The 24296-nt window shown below is 43.8% G+C and overlaps 1 protein-coding gene across 1 annotated transcript; it reads left to right on the top strand.

The window, feature by feature from the left end:
• The first annotated feature begins 2348 nt into the window (after positions 1 to 2348).
• LOC106566020 (neurofilament medium polypeptide) lies at positions 2349 to 23706 on the top strand. Its single transcript, XM_014133804.2, has 4 exons — positions 2349 to 2861; positions 21050 to 21528; positions 21733 to 21838; positions 22278 to 23706. Exons 1-4 carry the CDS (start codon positions 2583 to 2585, stop codon positions 22674 to 22676), a joined length of 1263 nt encoding a protein of 420 aa, XP_013989279.2. The 5' UTR covers positions 2349 to 2582; the 3' UTR covers positions 22677 to 23706.
• Positions 23707 to 24296: the final 590 nt, after the last annotated feature.

Below are 24296 nucleotides of genomic sequence, written 5' to 3'. Positions count from 1 at the left end.
CTGTATTCAAAGTGCCCACTATTATATTCTAACTATAGAATTGGAATAGTCATTCTATTTCCATGATTCCAACAGTTTTGCTCTAATTCGCTAGTCAAATTGCAATTGCAACATTTGGTTAAAAATAAGTCCTATATTACTTGCCCATATTGTGCAGCCCTACCCAGTGTGGAAATTAACTCAATTGAGCAGTGGTGTAAAGTACTTAAGTAAAGGTACTTTCAAGTACTACTTAAGAAAAAATACATTCAAGTACTACTTAAGTCGTTTTTTTTGTTGGTATCTGTACAATTTTTATTTTTGACAACTTTTACTTTACTACATTCCTAAAGAAAATACTATACTTTTTATGGTCCAATGGTTCAATTCACGCACTTGTCAAGAGAACATCCCTGGTCATCTACTGCCTCTGATCTGGAGGACTCACAAACACAAATGCTTTGTTTGTAAATTATGTCTGAGTGTTGGAGTGTGTCCCTGGCTATCCATACATAAAAAAAAACAAGAAAATGGTGGCATCTGGTTTGCTTAATATAAGGAATTTGAAATTATTTGTACTTTTACTTTAGATACTTAAGTACATTTTATCAATTATATTTACTTTGATATTTAAGTATATTTAAAACCAAATACTTTTAGACTTTTACTCAAGTAGTATTTTACTGAGTGACTTTGACTTTTACTTGAGTAATTTTCGAATTACATATATTTACTTTTACTCAAGTATGACAATTGGGTACTTTTTCCACCACTGCAATTGAGTGCAGGAAACGCAGAAATGATAGAAATGCTGAAATTTGTTTTGGTTGAAGTTGAATTGAACAGTATAAAACAATCAAAATGGAGAAAGACTCATTGAAATCACTTAGAATGTATGTGTTGCCACCCTTGGATCATTCACTACTCATTAAGCAAATGTAGGACTTTTATTATTCAAAAACTAAAAATACCATCATACTGTCCAATTTAAAAAAAAATACCGTGATATAATATTTTGGCCATATCGCCCAGCCCTATACCAAAGGTCTGATTGCAAAGTGAACATTTACGAGTGTAAAGCAAAACATGTGCCAGTAGTATTGCAGATTTGGTGTATGGTTCTGCTAAATGAGTTAAAGGTTTGGGTCATTGTGCCTCATATGCCAGTTTAAGTGTGTAAACAATTGGGGAAAACTGCAATAATTAAATGTTATTAGTTTAACTGATGGTGTGCTCTGTTAAAATGTTGAAATAGAATGTTCAGAATAGCAGACACAGTTCAGTCAATGGATTGTACTTTAGAATTCTCTACACTGGTGCCTCCCTGCTCCTACTTACACTGGGCACCTAAAAGTTTATAAGATAGAACAGTACAAAAATCTTAAATTAAATACAGAAAACAATCCCATGTATCCTGTAAGGTAAACTGTCTGTGGACAAGGTATGACAGCATTCCATGCTTTGTTTTTTGATTACCTGGCCAATGTCTTCAAACGCTCACATGTTAGCAGTTGTTGCACAAATCCAATCCAATTCATGGTGCTTATTTTATCATTTCTCATGTTCCCTGTTGCAACTTCTAATAAACCAGATTTGATGTGCCCTTTTGTTTAAATACAGCATTTAATAGCAGAGGATCAATGTAATTTGGGGGAGTATAGCTGGTTTAATGTAGCCACACATAAGGTCTGTCTGGCAGCCTGCATCATGCCCACCTCTCGACCGGGGACCTAGGCAGGAACTCAGTCGTACCTTTGTGCAATATGTGGGCCAGATCTGGGCCGCAGCTTTTTAATTTTACATGCATCCAGCAGAACTGGGCCATACCTTTTAGAATTCATAATTTTACAGTTTGTGGGTCACTGCTGGGGCTGATCTGTTTAGTCTTATGGTGATGCAGTATTTAGGCCAGTTTTGAGCGGGACCCAGGCATATACTGGGCCAGAAAAACACAATGTATGTGGCCCACAGCTGCACTGGAATAATTTCGCTATCTGGGTTGGAGAGGGGCAGGGCTCAGGGAACATTTTAAATTGTGATTGACAGCATTGGGCCTGCTAAAAAAATAATAATGGCTATATACATTTTTTCGAAATATATTGACTGTATGTTCACATGTGCAAGAAAATCATTGATATATTTCTTACATACATTTTCCTAAGGCCTAAATATGTTCAACTGTCAAAATATATACAAGACCATAGGCCTACATGAATTTTCTGAGTTGTCATAGAAAAAGTGTAAAAAAAACGTACATTGTTCATATAATATCAGATCAAACTTCAATAAAGAGGCGTATAACACGTGACAGTAGCCTTTAAACATTGTATGCAAGTTACATTCGATTACAAAACACATTGAGCGCTAGGCTACTACAGCAACTCCGACCACAACGAGGGGGTGTCACGCTTCTGATACTAACATTAGAACACTTGCCTGACTTCAGTCGATGTCCAATGAATGAACGGGGTGTTGCAGAGTAGAGAGAGCACAGTAGCATACCCTAATAAATCGAAGCACCACTTTATCTCGAGCAAGACGAGAGCTATCATTCTCACCGTCTCCTGTGTACGTGAGTCTCTCCGGGGAACAAGGTATCCGAAATGACTAAGCGCAAATCAAAGACTGCCGCCAACTTCAAGCCAGAGCGCGAGGACAACTCTTTCTTAATAGAATCCCATCCAGTGTCCGAGTCGCGAGGAAGAGTGAATCAACTTGCGCTGCCATGCATGTTGTTCCTTATGGTCGCGATTGGAGGGGCATCTGCGGGCTGGTTTTGCCTGCAACAGCAACAATCAATTGATCAGCTATCAGAAACGTTTAGGGCCATGCAAATAAGAATCACCAAGTTTCAGCAGCAGATGGGGATGAGAGAGGCACAGGTAAGGGACTGATCTGATTGTGAAATTGTCACATGATCATGAGTAGGCTATATCGTTGGTCTTTGCAATAATGTCAATCAAATGAGCCCGGCTGAGAATGACAAGGGCTTTGGAGTTGTTATTAAAGCATTGAGGAGAAAGGACAGGAAAGTATTGTTAGTATCAATTCCTCCCGTCACAGAATATACACTGAACTAAAATATAAACTCAACATGTAAGGTGTTGGTGGTCCCATGTTTCATGAGCTGAAATGAAAGATCCCAGAAATGTTCCATATGCAGTAAAAGCTTATTTTTCTCTGATTTTGTGCACAAATATGTTTACATCCCTGTTAGTGGAAAAATGAGCCGTCTCTTTTACGTGATCTGAGCCAAATGAGTCGGCTCACCGAAAACACTTGGAATGCCCATCGCTACAGCATATAGTTCTACAGTAGGTTCTATAACAGTTCCACAGTAGGTTTTCTGAGCAAATAATGTTTGTTTATGGACATAAAATAATATAAAATCACTAGGAAATCAGCTCAAAGTCATTTTAATTTCAGAAATCTATTACCAAGTATTCCCACTCATAATTGAGAGGCATATGTGGTCATATCCCAATATAAACAGGTTTTGAAATAATTCTGTTTTTGTCAAATACTATATCTGTTTGTGATTATTGTGATCAATTTGCGGTGTACAAATTGATTATAACTATGTTCCGGCCCTCTGACCATCTGCTCAATGAAAAATTGGCCCATGGCTGAATGTAATTGGGGACCCCTGGCCTATACTGTACACATGCATACTGGATTTGATAGCTATCTATATATAGTATGCTACCAGTCTGCACATTCATGCTCATGTTTCCCAACCACACATGTTGAAATTAATGGAAATTACATTTGTTAAGCAACAGAACAAACAGCAGCAGCTGTTTAAAGATCAGTCAGGGCCTCCCTCTACCCTTTAACACTATCAAGCTATTTTCACAGCCCTGTATGCCAGCAGCTTGCCTGGCTACCCAGACTCCTTGCTCTGGCCAAAAGCTACGTCACGTCCATGGACATTAGTTTCTTCTCCGCAATGGATCTGAGTACATCCCCGACCCTTTACCGAATGCGAACACATTCGGTGGCTGTATGATTGATCCAGAAACCAATAGGTTGGGCCAGAGCCAGAAAACATGTGGGTAAAGCGTAAAGCGGCAGTTTGAAAATTCGTCATTGGTTTGGATGCTGTGATTGGTTAGAGACGACCCAATCGCTGATGACTTTGTTTTATACAACACCCCTCGTGCCACTCGTCAGCACAAACAACATAAATGATGGCATTCTCAGACCAAAGTATGTAGCGAAAGACAGAGCAGCGGAAGATTTAATATGAGTTGTCAGGCTAACCAGAAACAGCTGTATGACTGAATGTCCTTGTAGGTAACTGATATTAAACGTGAGTGAGAAAAATCTTTGCTTATGAACATAATCAGAAAGCCTGCACAAAACAGCATATATTCCTCTTCACTCTAACCAGAACCGCAATACAGTATTGTAGGTTTTCTTTCTTAGTTCTTGGTGTTTGTTGTTGGTCCAGCACGGATGTGGAGAATATTTTCCTATTCCTTGGAATAGTAATTTCTAAGTCAATAAATGGGATGAGCAGTTGCCGATAAGGTCAATCAAAATCTATTTGGTTTTTTACAAGTTGCAACAGGGAGACACCTCCAGCACAGAAGCAGAGAAATGTCTAACTAGCTGTCTCTGAGAAGGCCCTTACATCCTAAATCAGCAGACAACTGCTCAGGAAACACCAGACAGAAAGGCTTGTTAGGAATTCAAAAGAAAATGCATTGGCTTTGTAAGCTGCTACAGAATCACAGAATCACATAATCACCTCAACTCTCCCAAACAGAACACTGGAAATCATGTGTATTACAGAAAGGTAAAATGCAGAAATATGCTAAACATTGTTTTAATCACTCTAAAATGAATTAACCTTATTCATCTTAAATATTGCCATTACAACTACTCAATACCACAACTTGTTTTCCTCAGAATTGCAGTGTAACTACACCGATATAACAATGTAACTGCAACATGCCCTGCCCTGCGACGAACCATCAAACAGGCAAAGCGTCAATACAGGGCTAAGATTGAATCATACTACACCGGCTCCAACGCTCGTTGGATGTGGCAGGGCTTGCAAACTATTACAGACTACAAAGGGAAGCACAGCCGCGAGCTGCCCAGTGACACGAGCCTATCAGACGAGCTAAATCACTTCTATGCTCGCTTCCAAGGCAAGCAACACTGAGGCATGCATGAGAGCATGAGATGTTCCGGACGACTGTGTCTCCATAGCCGACGTGAGTAAGACCTTTAAACAGGTCAACATACACAAGGCTGCGGGGCCAGACGGATTACCAGGACGTGTGCTCCGGGCATGTGCTGACCAACTGGCAGGTGTCTTCACTGACATTTTCAACATGTCCCTGATTGAGTCTGTAATACCAACATGTTTCAAGCAGACCACTATAGTCCCTGTGCCCAAGAACACAAAGGCAACCTCACATCCGTAGCCATGAAGTGCTTTGAAAGGTTGGTAATGGCTCACATCAACACCATTATCCCAGAAACCCTAGACCCTCTCCAATTTGCATACCAGCCCAAACAGATCCACAGATGATGCCATCTCTATTGCACTTCACACTGCCCGTTCCCATCTGGACAAAAGGAACAACTATGTGAGAATGCTATTCATTGACTACAGCTCAGCGTTCAACACTATAGTACCCTCAAAGCTCATCACTAAGCTAAGGACCCTGTGACTAAACACCTCCCTCTGCAACTGGATCCTGGACTTCCTGACGGGCCGCCCCCTGGTGGTGAGGGTAGGTGGCAACACATCTGCCACGCTGATCCTCAACACTGGAGCTCCCCAGGGGTGCGTGCTCAGTCCACTCCTGTACTCCCTGTTCACCCATGACTGCATGGCCAGGCACAGCTCCAACACCATCATTAAGTTTACAGATGACACAACAGTGGTAGATCTGATCACCGACAACGACGAGACAGCCTATAGGGAGGAGGTCAGAGACCTGGCCGGGTGGTGCCAGAATAACAACCTATCCCTCAACGTAACCAAGACTAAGGAGATGATTGTGTACTACAGGAAAAGGAGCACCGAGCACGCCCCCATTCTCATCGACGGGGCTGTAGTGGAGCAGGTTGAGACCGCAAGGCACTTCAGAGGGTAGTGCGTACGGCCCAGTACATCACTGAGGCTAAACTGGAGGCTATTTTATAGATGACATCGCCGAAGTCGAGGATCGGTAGGATGGTCAGTTTTACGAGGGCATGTTTGGCAGCATGAGTGAAGGATGCTTTGTTGTGAAATAGGAAACCGATTCTAGATTTCATTTTGGATTGTCGATGCTTAATGTGAGTCTGGAAGGAGTTTACAGTCTAACCTAGGTATTTGTAGTTGTCCACGTATTCTTAGTCAGAGCCGTCCAGAGTAGTGATGCTGGACGGACGGGCAGGTGCGGGCAGTGATCGATTGTATAGCATGCATTTAGTTTTACTTGCATTTAACTTGTTATGGATAGGGGGCAGTATTTTCACGGCCGGATAAAAAACGTACCCGATTTAATCTGGTTATTACTCCTGCCCAGAAACTAGAATATGCATATAATTAGTAGCTTTGGATAGAAAACACTCCAAAGTTTCTAAAACTGTTTGAATGCTGTCTGTGAGTATAACAGAACTCAAATGGCATGCCAAAACCTGAGAAGATTCTGTACAGGAAGTACCCTGTCTGACCATTTCTTGGCCTTCTTTGTCATCTCTATCCAAAACAGAGGATCTCTGCTGTAACGTGACACTTTCTAAGGCTCCCATAGGCTCTCAGAAGGCGCCAGAACGTTGAATGATGACTCTGCAGTCTCTGGCTGAAAAACAGTAGCGCATTTGGATAGTGGTCGATCTGAGAACAATGAGACGGGCGCACGCGTGCACGAGACGACTCCATTTTCAACTTTGAGTCTTTGAACGAAAACAACGACTCCCGGTCGGAATATTATCGCTATTTTACGAGAAAAATCGCATAAAAATTGATTTTAACCTGTTAGGGCTAGGGGCAGTATTGACACGGCTGGATAAAAAACGTACCCGATTTAATCTGGTTACTACTCCTGCCCAGTAACTAGAATATGCATATAATTATTGGCTTTGGATAGAAAACACCCTAAAGTTTCTAAAACTGTTTGAATGGTGTCTGTGAGTATAACAGAACTCATATGGCAGGCAAAAACCTGAGAAGATTTCATGCAGGAAGTGGCCTGTCTGACAAGGTGTCGTTCTTCTTGTCTCTGTTTATTGAAGCGTGAGGATCTTAGCTGTCCCGTGACACTTCCTACGGCTGCCATAGGTTCTCAGAAGGCGGCAAAACGCTGAATCGTGGCTTTGCAGGCTCTGGCTGAAACAAAGTAGCGCGTTTGGGTAGTGGCTGGTTACAGTACTGTGAGACTCAGGCACGCGCCCGCGTCGACCGAAAGCTTTGTTTTCTTTCCTCTGTTTAGCTAAATGGACATTCCCGGTCAGAATATTATCGCTTTTTTACGAGAAAAATGGCATAAAAATGGATTTTAAACAGCGGTTGACATGCTTCGAAGTACGGTAATGGAATATTTAGATTTTTTTTGTCACGAATTGCGCCATGCGCACGACCCTGATTTACCATTTCGGATAGTGTCTGGGACGCACGAACAAAACGCCGCTATTCGGATATAACGATGGATTATTTTGGACCAAACCAACATTTGTTATTGAAGTAGCAGTCCTGGGAGTGCATTCTGACGAAGACAACAAAAGGTAATCAAACTTTTATAATAGTAAATCTGATATTGGTGAGTGCTAAACTTGCCGGGTGTCTAAATAGCTAGCCCGTGATGGCTGGGCTATGTACTTAGAATATTGCAAAATGTGCTTTCACCAAAAAGCTATTTTAAAATCGGACATATCGAGTGCATAGAGGAGTTCTGTATCTATAATTCTTAAAATAATTGTTATGCTTTTTGTGAACGTTTATCGTGAGTAATTTAGTAAATTGTTAGTGAATTCGCCGGAAGTTTGCGGGGGGTATGCTAGGTCTGAACGTCACATGCTAATGTAAAAAGCTGGTTTTTGATATAAATATGAACTTGATTGAACAAAACATGCATGTATTGTATAACATAATGTCCTAGGGTTGTCATCTGATGAAGATCATCAAAGGTTAGTGCTGCATTTAGCTGTCTTCTGGGTTTTTGTGACATTATATGCTAGCTTGAAAAATGGGTGTCTGATTATTTCTGGCTTGGTACTCTGCTGACATAATCGAATGTTTTGCTTTCGTTGTAAAGCCTTTTTGAAATCGGACAGTGTGGTTAGATTAACGAGAGTCTTGTCTTTAAATAGCTGTAAAATAGTCATATGTTTGAGAAATTGAAGTAATAGCATTTCAAAGGTTTTGAAAATCGCGCCACAGGATTCAACTGGCTGTTACGTAGGTGGGACGAATTCGTCCCGCCTGCCCCAGAGAGGTTAAACAGCGTTTGACATGCTTCGAAGTACAGTAATGGAATATTTTGAATTTTTTTGTCACGAAATGCGGCGTCGCGTCACCCTTCGTGACCCTTCGGATAGTGTCTTGAACGCACAAACAAAACGCCGCTATTTGGATATAACTATGGATTATTTGGAACCAAACCAACATTTGTTGTTGAAGTAGAAGTCCTGGGAGTGCATTCTGACGAAGAACAGCAAAGGTAATCCAATTTTTCTTATAGTAAATCTGAGTTTGGTGAGTGCCAAACTTGGTGGGTGTCAAAATAGCTAGCCTGTGATGCCCAGGCTATCTACTCAGAATATTGCAAAATGTGCTTTCACCGGAAAGCTATTTTAAAATCGGACACCGCGATTGCATAAAGGAGTTCTGTATCTATAATTCTTAAAATAATTATGTTTTTTGTGAATGTTTATCGTGAGTAATTTCAAAAAGGCTTTACAACGAAAGCAAAACATTAGATTATGTCAGCAGAGTACCCAGCCAGAAATAATCAGACACCCATTTTTCAAGCTAGCATATAATGTCACAAAAACCCAGATGACAGCTAAATGCAGCACTAACCTTTGATGATCTTCATCAGATGACACACCTAGGACATTATGTTATACAATACATGCATGTTTTGTTCAATCAAGTTCATATTTATATCAAAAACCAGCTTTTCACATTAGCATGTGACGTTCAGAACTAGCAAACCTCCGGTGAATTTACTAAATTACTCACGATAAACGTTCACAAAAAACATAACAATTATTTTAAGAATTATAGATACAGAACTCCTTTGTGCAATCGAGGTGTCCGATTTTAAAATAGCTTTTCGGTGAAAGCACATTTTGCAATATTCTCAGTAGATAGCCCAGCCATCACGGCTAGCCATTTAGACACCGACCAAGTTTAGCCCTGACCAAACTCCAATTTACTATTACAAAAGTTTGATTACCTTTGTTGTCTTCGTCAGAATGCACTCCCAGGACTGCTACTTCAATAACAAATGTTGGTTTGGTCCAAAATAATCCATCGTTATATCCGAATAGCGGCGTTTTGTTCGTGCGTTCCAGACACTATCCGAAATGGTAAATCAGGGTCGCGAGCATGGCGCAATTCGTGACAAAAAAATTCGAAATATTCCATTACTGTACTTCGAAGCATGTCAACCGCTGTTTAAAATCCATTTTTATGCCATTTTTCTCGTAAAAAAGCGATAATATTCCGACCGGGAATCTCCTTTTAGGTAAACAGAGGAAAGAAAACAAAGCTTTCGGTCGACGCGGGCACGAGCCTGAGTCTCACAGCACTGTAACCAGCCATTACCCAAACGCGCTACTTTTTTTCAGCCAGAGCCTGCAAAGCCACGATTCAGCTTTTTGCCGCCTTCTGAGAGACCATGTGAGCCGTAGGAAGTGTCACGTAACAGCAGAGATCCTTTGTAATGGATAGAGATGGCAAAGAAGGCCAAGACATGGTCAGACAGGGTACTTCCTGTACAGAATCTTCTCAGGTTTTGACCTGCCATTTGAGTTCTGTTATACTCACAGACACCATTCAAACAGTTTTAGAAACTTTGGAGTGTTTTCTATCCAAAGCCAATAATTATATGCATATTCTAGTTACTGGGCAGGAGTAGTAACCAGATTAAATCAGGTACTTTTTTTATCCAGCCGTGTCAATACTGCCCCCTAGCCCTAACAGGTTAACACAATGTCCAAAGAGGGGCCAGAAGTATACAGAATGGTGTCGTCTGCGTAGAGGTGGATCAGAGAATCACCAGCAGCAAGAGCGACATCATTAATGTATACAAAGAGGAGAGTCTGCCCGAGAATTGAACCCTTTGGCACCCCCATAGAGACTGCCAGAGGTCTGGACAACAGGCCCTCCGATTTGACACTGTCACAGTTGTCGTACGATGAAGGAGAAGACCAAGGTGCAGTGTGTATATCGTTCCACATTTTATTATAACAGTGAAACTATGCAAGACATATAAATAAACTAATAAACAAAACAATAAACCGTGACGAAGAGGTGCAACATACACTAACAAAACAATCTCCCACAAACCTAGTGGGAAAAACAACAACTTAAATATGATCCCCAATTAGAGACAACGATGACCCGCTGCCTATAATTGGAGATCATCCCAAAAAACAACAACATAGAAATACATAAACTAGAACCCCACATAGAAATACATAAACTAGACAAAACCCCCAACATAGAAAAAAGAAACTAGAACCAACATAGACATAAAATAAACTAGACAAAACCCCCTGTCACGCCCTGACCTACTCTACCATAGAAAATAAAAGCTTTCTATGGTCAGGACGTGACAGTACCCCTCCCAAAGGTGCGGACTCCGAACGCACAACCTTACACAACAAAAAAATACAGGGAGGGTTAGGGTGGGTGTCTAATGTTGGTGGCAGCTCTGGTGCAGGATGAAGATCCTTCACATCCCGCGGATCCTCCTGCATCGGATGCGGTTCTGGTGCGGGACAAAGAACCCTCACATCCTGCTTATCCGCCAGCATAGGAGGCGGCTCCGGTTCGGGACATAGCCCCTGCTCCGCCAGCTGATCCCTCCGCTTTCGAGTCACCGGACCGTGGATCATCGCCGGAGGCTCTGGACTGCAGACCGCCGCTGGAGACTCCGGACTGCAGACCGTCGCTGGAGACTCCGGACTGCAGACCGTCGCTGGAGACTCCGGACTGCAGACCGTCGCTGGAGACTCCGGACTGCAGACCGTCACTGGAGGCTCCGGACTGCAGACCGTCACTGGAGGCTCCGGACTGGGAACCGTCGCTGGAGGCTCCGGACTGGGAACCATCGCTGGAGGCTCCGTACTGGGGACCATCGCTGGAGGCTCCATTCTGGAGACCGTCGCTGGAGGCTCCGTACTGGGGACCCTCGCTGGAGGCTCCGTACTGGGGACCCTCGCTGGAGGCTCCATACAGGGAACCTTCGCTGGAGGCTCCGCACCGGGGACCGTCGCTGCAGGCTCCGTGCCATGGATCGTCACTGCAGGCTCCGCGCCATGGATCATAACTGGAGGCTTCTTGCCATGGATTATCACTGGAGGCTCCGGGCCATGGATTATCACTGGAGGCTTCATGCCATGGATCATCACTACAGGCTCCGGGCCATGGATCATCACTGGAGGCTTCGTGCCATGGATCATCACTGGATGCTTCTTACGTGGAGCCGGAACAGGTCTCACCAGACTGGGGAGACGCACTGGAGGTCTGGAGCATAGGGCTGGCACAACTCGCCCTGGCTGGATGCCCATTTTAGCTCGGTGTGTGTGGAGAGCTGGCACGGGACGCACTGGGCTATGAAGGCGCACTGAAGGCATAGTGTGTAGAGCCAGCGCAGAACACACTGGACCATGGAGGCGCACTGGAGGTCTAGAGCGTATGGCTGGCACAACCCATCCTGGCTGGATGCTCAGTTTAGCCCGGCAAGTGCGGGGCGCTGGCACAGGACAAACTGGGCTGTGAAGGCGTACTAGCGACACAGTGCGTAGAGCTGGCGAAGGATATCCTGGACCAAGGAGGCGTACTGGAGACCAGGAGCGCTGAGCCGGTACAGTCCATCCTGGCTGAATGCCCACTCTAGCACGGCAAATGCGGGGCGCAGGCAGAGAGCGCACCGGGCTATGAATGCGCACTGGAGATATAGTGCGCATCACAGCATAACATGGTGCCTGACTGTTCACCTGCTCCCCACGGTAAGCACGGGGAGTTGGCTCAGGTCTCCACCCTGACTCTGCCAATCTCCTCTCGTGCTTCCGTCGTTGCCGTGCTAATTCCTCATATCGTTGCCGTTCCTCTCTCGCTGTCTCCACCTGCTTCCATGGCAGGGTCTTGTCCCCTGCCATTACCTCCTCCCAGGTCCAGGACGTCCTCCACTCTCTCTTCTCCCGGGCCCAGGATCCCTGCTCCTCCTGGGCACGCTGCTTGGTCTTTTTGTGGTGGGAAATTCTGTCACGGTTGTCATACGATGAAGGAGGAGACCAAGGCGCAGCGTGTATATCGTTCCACATTTTATTATCACAGTGAAACTATGCAAGACATATAAATAAACGAATAAACAAAACAACAAACCATGACTAAGAGGTGAAACATACACTAACTCAAAACAATCTCCCACAAACCTAGTGGGAAAAACAACAACTTAAATATGATCCCCAATTAGAGACAATGATGACCAGCTGCCTCTAATTGCAGATCATCCCCCCAAAAAACAACATAGAAATACAGAAACTAGAACCCCCACATAGAAATACAGAAACTAGACAAAATCCCCAACATAGAAAAAAGAAACTAGAACCAACATAGACATAAAATAAACTAGACAAAAACCCCTGTCACGCCCTGACCTACTCTACCATAGAAAATAATAGCTTTCTATGGTCAGGACGTGACATACACACTGAACTCTATCAGAGAAGTAGTTGGTAAACCAGGCAAGGTAATCATTTGAGAAACCAAGGCTGTCGAGTCTGCCAATAAGAATGTGGTGATTGACAGAGTCGAAAGCCTTGGCCAGGTCGATGAATATGGCTGCACAGTAATGTCTCTTATCAATGGCGGTTATGATGTCATTTAGGACCTTGAGCGTGGCTGAGGTGCACCCATGACCAGCTCTGAAACCAGATTGCATAGCGGAGAAGGTACGTTGGGATTCGAAATGGACGGTAATCTGTTTGTTAACTTGGCTTTCGAAGACCTTAGAAAGACAGGCTGGATAGATATTAGTGTCACCCCCTTTGAAGAGGGTGATGACCGCGGCAGCTTTCCAATCTTTGGGAATCTCAGACGATACGAAAGAGAGGTTGAACAGGCTAGTAAAGGAGTTGCAACAATTTAAGGAAGATAATTTTAGAGAGGGTCCACAGCCAGGGTCCACTGATGGACAGCAGCAGAAAAAATTATCTATTGATTCTGTTTCCTCGTGGCAGAATCTGCACAAGGCTGACTGTTCAATGCCCCATATATTGAGCATTCTTTTTGTAGCAAGTGTTTTATATAATAGCTTAAGTTGTAACAAACTGATTGATGTGTCAATTGTTGTTTTACATGTCAGTTCATAGACCCGATGCCAAGGTATGGGGACATTAAAAACCTGTTCCCAACTGACTTGATTTATGCGGTATTGCTGTCAAACCTTTTGACTTTAAGTGAAACTGATTTTGAAATTTAAATTGTAGCCAACCATTTAAAAAGGAGGATACTTTAAACAGGGATCCATTGTCAAGCCACCGAAAATGTAAGGTTTTCATCTGCAAAAAAGCAAAGAGACCAATCTTACACATAGGATGGGCCTCTCATAGTAGCTTGCTAGAAAACCAATTTGGATTTAAGTACAATTTCAGTACAATGTAGGCTTTAACCTCTCTAGGATAGGTGGCACCAAATCGTCCCACCTACGTAACAGCCAGTGTAATCCCGTGGCGCGTTATTCAAAAACCTCAAAAATGCAAAAACTTCAATTTTTCAAACATATGACTATTTTACACCATTTTAAAGACAAGACTCTCGTTAATCTAACCACACTGTCCGATTTCACAAAGGCTTTACAACGAAAACAAAACATTAGATTATGTCAGCAGAGTACCCAGCCAGAAATAATCAGACACCCATTTTTCAAGCTAGCATATAATGTCACATAAACCCAAACCACAGCTAAATGCAGCACTAACCTTTGATGATCTTCATCAGATGACAACCCTAGGACATTATGTTACACAATACATGCATGTTTTGTTCAATCAAGTTCATATTTATATCAAAAACCAGCTTTTTACATTAGCATGTAACTAGCATGTGACTAGCATTCCCACCGAACACTGCCTCACCTCAAATTAATCCCGATAAACGTTCACAAAAAGCATAACAATTATTTTAAGAATTATAGATAGAGAACTCCTCTATGCACTCGATATGTCCGATTTTAAAATAGCTTTTCGGTGAAAGCACATTTTGCAATATTCTCAGTAGATAGCCCGGCATCACAGGGCTAGCTATTTAGACACCCAGCAAGTTTAGCACTCAGAAAAGTCACATTTACTATAAGAAAAATGTTATTACCTTTGCTGTCTTCGTCAGAATGCACTCCAAGGACTTCTACTTCAATAACAAATGTTGGTTTGGTTCAAAATAATCCATAGTTATATCCAAACAGCGGCGTTTTGTTCGTGCGTTCAAGACACTATCCGAAAGGGTAAATAAGAGTGACGAGCATGGCGCAATTCGTGACAAAAAAATGCTAAATATTCCATTACCGTACTTCGAAGCATGTCAACCGCTGTTTAAAATCAATTTTTATGCCATTTTTCTCATAAAAAAGCGATAATATTCCGACCGGGAATCGGGAATCGAATAAATATCTAAACTGCGAAATCACTACAGAATGAATTAGTGTAATATTCCCGTGAATAGGTGTTTCCCTCTCCACGGTTTCAAGATTCTACTGTATCTGTTTTGCAAAGTGTTCAATCACAAAGTTAATAGCTGTTGTCAGGTGCGTCGTAAAAGCTAGACCAAGGCGCAGCGGGTATCATGCTCATCTTCTTTATTTGTTATAAGAGAACACTTAAACAAAATATAAACGAATGCCAAACAACAGTTCCGTAAGGACACAAGCACTATACGAGAAAACAACCACCCACAAAACCCAAAGGAAAACAGGCTGCCTAAGTATGGCTTCCAATCAGAGACAACGAAAGACACCTGCCTCTGATTGGAAACCACACTCGCCAAACCTGGAAAACAGAACATAGAAAATGAAAACTAGAACACAAAATCCCCTAGACAAAACCCCCACAAAACAAACACCCCCTACCACGCCCTTATCAACTACAATGACAAGTCCATTGTCCATAGAAGTCCTTAGTCCATAGAAACTGGAGAAATTATCCAGGTCCTCAATGAGGCCTTTCAAAGTTGAAGATTGAGGACTCGAGAACTTGACTCATCGGCGTACATCAATCAAAATCAATCAAATGTATTTAGAAAGCCCTTTTTACATCAGCAGATGTCACAAAGTGCTATACAGAAACCCAGCCTAAAATCCCAAACAGCAAGCAACGCAGATGTAGAAGTACGGTGGCTAGAAAAACTCCCTAGAAAAGCAAGGAGCTTAGGAATAAACCTAGAGTGGAACGAGGCTCTGATGGGTGGCCAGTACATGGCCATCAAGGCCAAACCCGGACGACGCTGGGCCAGTTGTGCGCCACCCTAAGGGACTCCCAATCACGGCCGGACTGGAGACAGCCAGGAGTCATCAGGCCAGGTAGTCCTGAGGCATGGTCCTGGGGCTCAGGTCCTCCGGGAGGGGAGGGAGTGAAAGAGAAAGAATTAGAGAGAGCATAATTAAATTCACATGGTACACCAGATAAGACAGGATAATTACACCAGATATAACAGACTGACCCTAGCCCCCCGTTACATAGACTATTGCAGCATAGGTACTGGAGGCTGAGACAGGGGTGGGTCGTGGGGCACTGTGTGCCCAACCGACGCTAACCCCGGACAGGGCCAACCAGGCAGCATATAACCCCACCCACTTTGCCAAAGCACAGCCAACACACCACTACACTCAATCATAGGACGTACTGAGGAGATGAGTCTTCAGTAAAGACTTAAAGGTTAAGACCGAGTCTGTGTCTTTCACATGGATAGGCAGACCATTCCATAAAAATGGAGCTCAATAGGAGAAAGTCCTGCCTCCAGCTGTTTGCTTAGAAATTCTAGGGACAATAAGGAGGTCTACATCTTGTGACCATAGCATACATGTAGGTATGTACGGCAGGACCAAATCGGAGAGATAGGTAGGAGCAAGCCCATGTAATGCTTTGTAGGTTAGCAGTAAAACCTTGAAATCAGCCCTAGCCTTAACAGGAAGCCATTATAGAGAGGCTGGCACTGGAGTAATATGATCACATTTTTGGGTTCTAGTCAAGATTCTAGCAGCCGTGATTAGCACTAACTGAAGTAGATTTAGTTCTTTATCCGGGTAGCTGGATAGTATAGCATTGCAGTAGTCTAATCTTGAAGTGACAAAAGCATGGATTAGCTTTTCTGCATCATTTTTGGACAAAAAGTTTCAGATTTGATGGAAAAAAATCAGTCCTTGAAATATTCTTGATATGTTCGTCAAAAGAGAGATCAGGGTCCAGAGTAACGCCGAGGTCACTGTACAACCACCGTGATTAATTGTCAGATCCAAAAGCAGATCTCTTTGTTTCTTAGGATCTAGAACTAGCGTTTCTGTTTGGTCCGAGTTTTAAAGTAAAACATTTGCTGCATCCACTTCATTATGTCTGAAACACAGACTTCCAGGTTAGGCAATTTTGGGGCTTCACCATGTTTCATTGAAATGTACAGCTGTGTGTCGTCTACATAGCAGTGAAAGTTGACATTGTGTTTCTGAATGACATCACCAAGAAGTATAATATATAGTGAAAACAAGTGGTCCTAAAATGGAACCTTGAGGAACGCCGAAACGTACAATTTATTTGTCAGAGGACAAACCATCCACAGAGACGAACTGATATCTTTCCAGCAGATAAGATCTAAACCAGGCTAGAACTTGTATGTGTAGACCAATTAGGGATTCTAATCTCTCCAAAATAATGTGGTGATCGATGGTGTCAAAAGCAGCACTAAGGCCTAGGAGCACGATGACAGATGGAAAGCCTTGATCTGACGCTATTAAAAGGTAATTTACCACCTTCACGAATGCAGTCTCAGTGCTATGACTGAAGCATTTTGTATACATTATTTGTCTTGAGGAAGGCAGTGAGTAAAAAAATGTTTTTGAGGAATGGGAGATTCGATATAGACCGATAGTTTTTAAAATTTTCCAGGTCAAGTTTTGGCTTTTTCAAGAGAGGCTTTATTACTGCCACTTTTAGTGAGTTTGGTACCCATCCAATGGATAAGGAGCCATTTGTTATGTTCAACATAAGAGGGCAAAGCACAGGCAGTAGCTCTTTCAGTAGTTTAGTTAGAATATGGTCCAGTATGCAGCTTGAGGGTTTAGAGGCCATGACTGTTTTCATGAATGTGTCAAGAGATACAGGACAACTGAGCTTTGGAGAAATATGCAGATTCAAAAAGTAGTTCATAATTTTCTTTCTAATGAGGAAGTTAATGAATTCATCACTGCAGAAGTGAAAGCCAACCTCTCTTGTTGAATGCTGCTTTTAAGTTAGCTTTGCGACAGTATACTTTTTTGGGGGGGATTGTTCTTATTCTCCTCAATTAGGTTGTAAAAATAGGATGATCAAGCAGCAGTGAGGGCTCTTCAATATTGCACAGTACTGTCTTTCCAAGCTAGTCGGGAAGACTTCCAGTTTGGTGGAGGGCCATTTCCATTCCATTAATACTTTTGTCTCTATTCCCTTCATTTTTAGCCCCTTAATGTTATCATTTACATTTTACATTTACGTCATTTAGCAGACGCTCTTATCCAGAGTGACTTACAAATTGGTGCATTCACCATATGATATCCAGTGGAACAACCACTTTACAATAGTACATCTATATATTTCTTGGAGGGGAGGGTAGGGGGGAGGGTTAGAAGGATTACTTAATCCTATCCCAGGTATTCCTTAAAGATGTGGGGTTTCAGGTGTCTCCTGAAGGTGGTGATTGACTCCGCTGTCCTGGCGTCGTGAGGGAGCTTGTTCCACCATTGGGGTGCCAGAGCAGCGAACAGTTTTGACTGGGCTGAGCGGGAACTGTGCTTCCACAGAGGTAGTGAGGCGAGCAGGCCAGAGGTGGATGAACGCAGTGCCCTTCTTTGGGTGTAGGGACTGATCAGAGCCTGAAGGTACGGAGGTGCCGTTCCCCTCACAGCTCCGTAGGCAAGCACCATGGTCTTGTAGCAGATGCAAGCTTCAACTGGAAGCCAGTGGAGTGTGCGGAGGAGCGGGGTGACATGAGAGAACTTGGGAAGGTTGAACACCAGATGGGCTGCGGCATTCTGGATGAGTTGTAGGGGTTTAATGGCACAGGCAGGGAGCCCCGCCAACAGCGAGTTGCAGTAATCCAGACGGGAGATGACAAGTGCCTGGATTAGGACCTGCGCCGCTTCCTGTGTGAGGCAGGGTCGTACTCTGCGAATGTTGTAGAGCATGTACCTACAGGATCGGGTCACCGCCTTGATGTTAGCGGAGAACGACAGGGTGTTGTCCAGGGTCACGCCAAGGCGCTTAGCACTCTGGGAGGAGGACACAATGGAGTTGTCAACCGTGATGGTGAGATCATGGAACGGGCAGTCCTTCCCCGGGAGGAAGAGCAGCTCCGTCTTGCCGAGGTTCAGCTTGAGGTGGTGATCCGTCATCCACACTGATATGTCTGCCAGACATGCAGAGATGCGATTTGCCACCTGGTTATCAGAAGGGGGAAAGGAGAAGATTAATTGAGTGTCGTCTGCGTAGCAATGATAGGAGACCATGTGAGGATATGACAGAGCCAAGTGACTTGGTGTTTAGCGAGAATAGGAGAGGGCCTAGAACTGAGCCCTGGGGGACACCAGTGGTGAGAGCACGTGGTGCGGAGACTGATTCTCGCCACACCACCTGGTAGGAGCGACCTGTCAGGTAGGACGCAATCCAAGAGTGAGCCGCGCCGGAGATGCCCAACTCGGAGAGGGTGGAGAGGAGGATCTGATGGTTCACAGTATCAAAGGCAGCAGATAGGTCTAGAAGGATGAGAGCAGAGGAGAGAGAGTTAGCTTTAGCAGTGCGGAGAGCCTCCGTGACACAGAGAAGAGCAGTCTCAGTTGAATGACCAGTCTTGAAACCTGACTGATTTGGATCAAGAAGGTAATTCTGAGTGAGATAGCAAGAGAGCTGGCCAAGGACGGCACGCTCAAGAGTTTTGGAGAGAAAAGAAAGAAGAGATACTGGTCTGTAGTTGTTGACATCGGAGGGATCGAGTGTAGGTTTTTTGAGAATGGGTGCAACTCTCGCTCTCTTGAAGACGGAAGGGACGTAGCCAGCGGTGAAGGATGAGTTGATGAGCGAGGTGAGGTAAGGGAGAAGGTCTCCGGAAATGGTCTGGAGAGGAGAGGAGGGGATAGGGTCAAGCGGGCAGGTTGTTGGGTGGCCGGCCGTCACAAATCGCAAGATTTCATCTGGAGAGAGAGGGGAGAAAGAGGTCAAAGCATAGGGTAGTGCAATGTGGGCAGGACCAGTGGTGTTGTTTGACTTAACAAACGAGGATCGGATGTCGTCAACCTTCTATTCAAAATGGTTGACCATTGTCATCCGCAGAGAGGGAGGAGGGGGGGGGGGGGGGGGAGGAGGATTCAGGAGGGAGGAGAAGGTGGCAAAGAGCTTCCTAGGGTTAGAGGCAGATGCATGGAATTTAGAGTGATAGAAAGTGGCTTTAGCAGCAGAAACAGAGGAAGATAATGTGGAGAGGAGGGAGTGAAAAGATGCCAGGTCCGCAGGAGGCTAGTTTTCCTCCATTTCCGCTCGGCTGCCCGGAGCCCTATTCTGTGAGCTCGCAATGAGTCGTCAAGCCACGGAGCAGGAGGGGAGGACCGAGCCGGCCAGGAGGATAGGGGACATAGAGAGTCAAAGGATGCAGAAAGGGAGGAGAGGAGGGTTGAGGAGGCAGAATCAGGAGATTGGTTGGAGAAGGATTGAGCAGAGGGAAGAGATGATAGGATGGAAGAGGAGAGAGTAGCAGGAGAGAGAGAGCGAAGGATGCTACGGCGCAATACCATCTGAGTAGGGTTGCAGAGTGAGTAGTGTTGGAGGAGAGCGAGAGGGAAAAGGATACAAGGTAGTGGTCGGAGACTTGGAGGGGAGTTGCAGTGAGATTAGTAGAAGAACAGCATCTAGTAAAGATGAGGTCAAGCGTATTGCCTGCCTTGTGAGTAGGGGAGACGGTGAGAGGGTGAGGTAAAAAGAGGAGAGGAGTGGAGTGGAAAGAAGGAGGCAGAGAAAAATCAGTCAAAGGTAGACGTAGGGAGGTTAAAGTCACCCAGAATTGTGAGGGGTGAGCCATCCTCTGGAAAGGAACTTATCAAGGCGTCAAGCTCATTGATGAACTTTCCAAGGGAACCTGGAGGGCGATAAATGATAAGGATGTTAAGCTTGAATGGGCTAGTGACTGTGACAGCATGGAATTCAAAGGAGGAGATAGACAGATGGGTCAGGGGAGAAAGAGAGAATGTCCACTTGGGAGAGATGAGGATTCCAGTGCTACCACCCCGCTGACCAGATGCTCTCGGGGTATGCGAGAACACGTGGTCAGACGAGGAGAGAGCAGTAGGAGTAGCGAGTAGTGATCATTAGATCTAACAATTCAATGCCAATAACAAATAGGTATGCTGACAGAGGGCAACCTTGTTTTACGCCTCTTGGCAATTCAAAGTTCTCAGAGAAGTAACCCTTATTTATTATTATTTAGGATTGTTGTACATGAATTTTACCCATCTTATGAGAGACTCTCCAAAGTTGAAGAAATTCAAGCACATAAACAAATTCTAGACGTATCAAATGCTTTCTCAAAATCTGCTATAAAGATTATACCTTGTTTCCCTGCAACACAAGCTTTAACCGATATCTGTTTTATAACCCTGCCCAGATGAGCTCAGGAGGTCTGATCGAGGAGAGGATACTGGCTTTGGAGGCAGCTCAGAAACAGGCCCAGCAGAAGGCGGTGGTTACCCTGGCAACGTCAGAGCAGTTGAAGAGCATCGACCTCAAATCCCAGTTATGGGCACTCCACAACGAGATGAACACCAGGCTGGCTGAGTTCCAGCAGGTAGCCATCTCCTCCGCAGCCCTGCAGGTCACGATGAAGAACAAGAGCGACAACTTTGAGTCGGTCAAGGAGAGCGTGGCGGCCGTTTCGAGCTCCAACTCTGCGCTAGCAGTGAGCTTGGAGCGGATGACCAGCACGGTGGACAACATCAAATCCAGGCTGGACGAGCAGGTGTCAACGGTGGACGGCTTGATGTCACAGCTGGTGGGACAGGTCACTGAGCAGAGGGAACTGAGAGAGTTTCTGAGTCTTCAGAGGGTAGTGCTTCATAACAACCACCAGGAAGTGGGTGAAATCAAGTAAGCTTGAACTCACTCACTAGCTATATGAATAGTGAAAGTTACTTGATGGCTGTACTTTATTTTTCATGACTATAGGCAGGAGCTTTTCCTGACAGACACAGGGTTTTTCTTGGTCAGGTCACATGCTTAGATAGAATATACCAGTCTATATGTTGGTTCTAAAATTCTATGGCTCATTGAGTCTCTGTCTGTGTGTTTCAGGGAGTTGCTGGAGGAATGGCAGGCCAAGAAGTCCCAGGCTCTGGAGCAGCATCTGCAGTTAGTGACCATGTCCCTGGATGAGCAGCTGGAGGCTGTTCACAGCCAGGTAGGCCCCTCTTCCACCACAGCTAATTATTATATTTCTGTATCCGTGGACTGCAAGGAAAACGTACAATAAAACTATTCCTCATCTTCAAATTTTTTTATGAAAGAACATCATGGTTTTGAGGCTTATAGTGTAGACTTACACACAGTGCTCTTACAAAAGTAATTACATCTGCTTTCTGACACATACAGTAAGTTAGTCAAGTATTGTATAACTTCAGGTTGACTTAATAGATCACTCTGTTCTGTAAACACCAAACAAGCGTGATCAGAAAAAAGCAAATACTTTTATCGACAAAGGGTTGAAAATGTTAAACTAATATATAACTAATATCCGAGAGGCGCATTGTAAGTGTGTAACTCTTTCAGACACCATACACGATGACCCATGCTCGAGTGTCCTCTTGAATGTACAGTACGGATTGTTCTCTGTCTTTCAGCTGGTGAATGGTGGTCCACTCAGCCAAGAGGAAGTAGACTCCGAGGCGGCAGAGGCCTCGGAAATGGCGGAACGGGAGCAGGAGGTAACAGAGGAAGAACCTGCTGAGGAGGAGGTAGAGGAGGACATTACTGTGGGGGCAGTGAAACAGGAAGCTGAAGAGGAGGACGTTACTGAGGAGGCAGTGGGACAGGAAGCTGAAGAGGAGGAAATGGAGCAGGAGGAATCAGTGGAAAAGGAAGTGACAGAGGAGCCAGAAGAACAGCTAGTTGTAGTGGAGTCATTGGAAGATGGTGTCACAGAAGAGCAACTGGAGGAGGAGGATCCAAAGGACGAGGAAGAGGAGATTGATGATGACAATGACTTCCCAGAGGACTGGTCTCCTGAGGAGCAATGGTAGGAGGAGGAAAAGGTTCAGGCACACGTTGCTGACTCTGGTATGGCTATTGCAGACATTTTGGCAATTGAAACATTACTGTATTGAAAGAAGTGGAGGCCACTCAACCAACATGAGGCGTGGTGCATTAACAAAAATGTGATCATCATTGAAAAGATAAAGGCGCAACACTCACTCACCATTAAAAACATATTATTTTATTTAGGCACCTATTAATAGCCTGACAAAATTATGACATAGGGGCCTATATATACATGTCCATTCCCTCTGTATACTTTTTCTGATGAAAGTCATTGATGAAGGCCGAAATGTCACGTTTTTAACAGTTGCTTGAATAACATAATGATACAGTATGTCTTTAATGGTGAGCGAGCGTGGGCCATTTCCTTTTTAATTAATCATACTTTACTGCATTGCCAGAAATTAAATTACATTTGACCAAAATGGCAAGGTCTTATGGAAATATTAAAGATATATTTCTAAAGATAAAGACACGTGCCTATTGAGGACCCACTCCTCAAGACCCACACGCTCATACAGGGTCTTTAAAGTTCATCAGGAATACTTCAGATAAAAATAAAGACTGTCAGTGCCAACTGTTAACAGTTGTCTGTACCTAAGTATGCAGTCTGACGTTTTCAGTTCTCTTTTTAAATATGAATTTCAGAGCAATAACATCAGTTTTTAAGATGAGTGACAAAAGTTACTTTCCAATTTGTTGGCAAAGCCACAGAAGGTCCAAACACTTACCAGCTTGGTTATGAACCTATTTGATAATATTTCAGTTGTAAATGTCCTTACTAAAAAGTTGTACATCAAAATGTGTGTGATTATTGGGTTTTGATTTATGTAAATACATTTTATTAACTGTCCATATTATTGACCTAGCCTACATTCAGTAGCTGTGATTATTAATGGAATCTCATTTTATTTCTGTCATGTTATAGATGTGACATTTTCTAACCTGCAAATTGCATCACAGATGTCATTGATGCACTTTTGTAATAAAAAAAGTGTATACTTTATTTATTTACCTCTGCTTCTGTCCTCTTATTTGTTGTAGTTATTATTAGCCTAACAATGATTTAAACCTCAATTTACAAGAAAGCTGTTAAAATATTATTCTTCAGCTCATGGTTTTAGTACATTTATGTGAGCAACTGAAAGCTTGCCTCTGTCTAAAAGAGAATGGAATGAAACCTTGACCGTAATGTGATCTGTAACAAAACACCTCACAACCTCTTCCCAAAGGTTATTTATAGTGTTGGCTTAGCCTATGGCTGTGAGAACAGTATAGCCCTGTGCTGGACATGCTGTACATGTGGTTGGAGTTTCCTCTGTCTGGTGCTGGACATGCTGTACATGTGGTTGGAGTTTCCCCTGTCTGGTACTGGACATGTTGTACATGTGGTTGGAGTTTCCCCTGTCTGGTACTGGACATGTTGTACATGTGGTTGGAGTTTCCCCTGTCTGGTACTGGACATGTTGTACATGTGGTTGGAGTTTCCCCTGTCTGGTACTGGACATGTTGTACATGTGGTTGGAGTTTCCCTTGTCTGGTACTGGACATGTTGTACATGTGGTTGGAGTTTCCCCTGTCTGGTACTGGACATGTTGTACATG

The sequence above is a fragment of the Salmo salar genome, chromosome ssa12, assembly GCF_905237065.1.
Source record: "Salmo salar chromosome ssa12, Ssal_v3.1, whole genome shotgun sequence".
In the NCBI taxonomy this organism is placed as follows: domain Eukaryota; kingdom Metazoa; phylum Chordata; class Actinopteri; order Salmoniformes; family Salmonidae; genus Salmo; species Salmo salar.
The sequence above is the reverse complement of the archived record's forward strand: the minus strand, read 5'-3'. Positions and strand labels throughout refer to the sequence as shown.

Coding starts and splice junctions, on each gene's coding strand:
- LOC106566020 (XM_014133804.2), top strand. CDS start 2,583: ATGACTAAGCGCAAATCAAAGACTGCCGCCAACTTCAAGCCAGAGCGC. Junction 2,862..21,049: donor TGGGGATGAGAGAGGCACAG/GTAAGGGACTGA, acceptor AACCCTGCCCAG/ATGAGCTCAGGAGGTCTGAT. Junction 21,839..22,277: donor TGGAGGCTGTTCACAGCCAG/GTAGGCCCCTCT, acceptor TCTGTCTTTCAG/CTGGTGAATGGTGGTCCACT.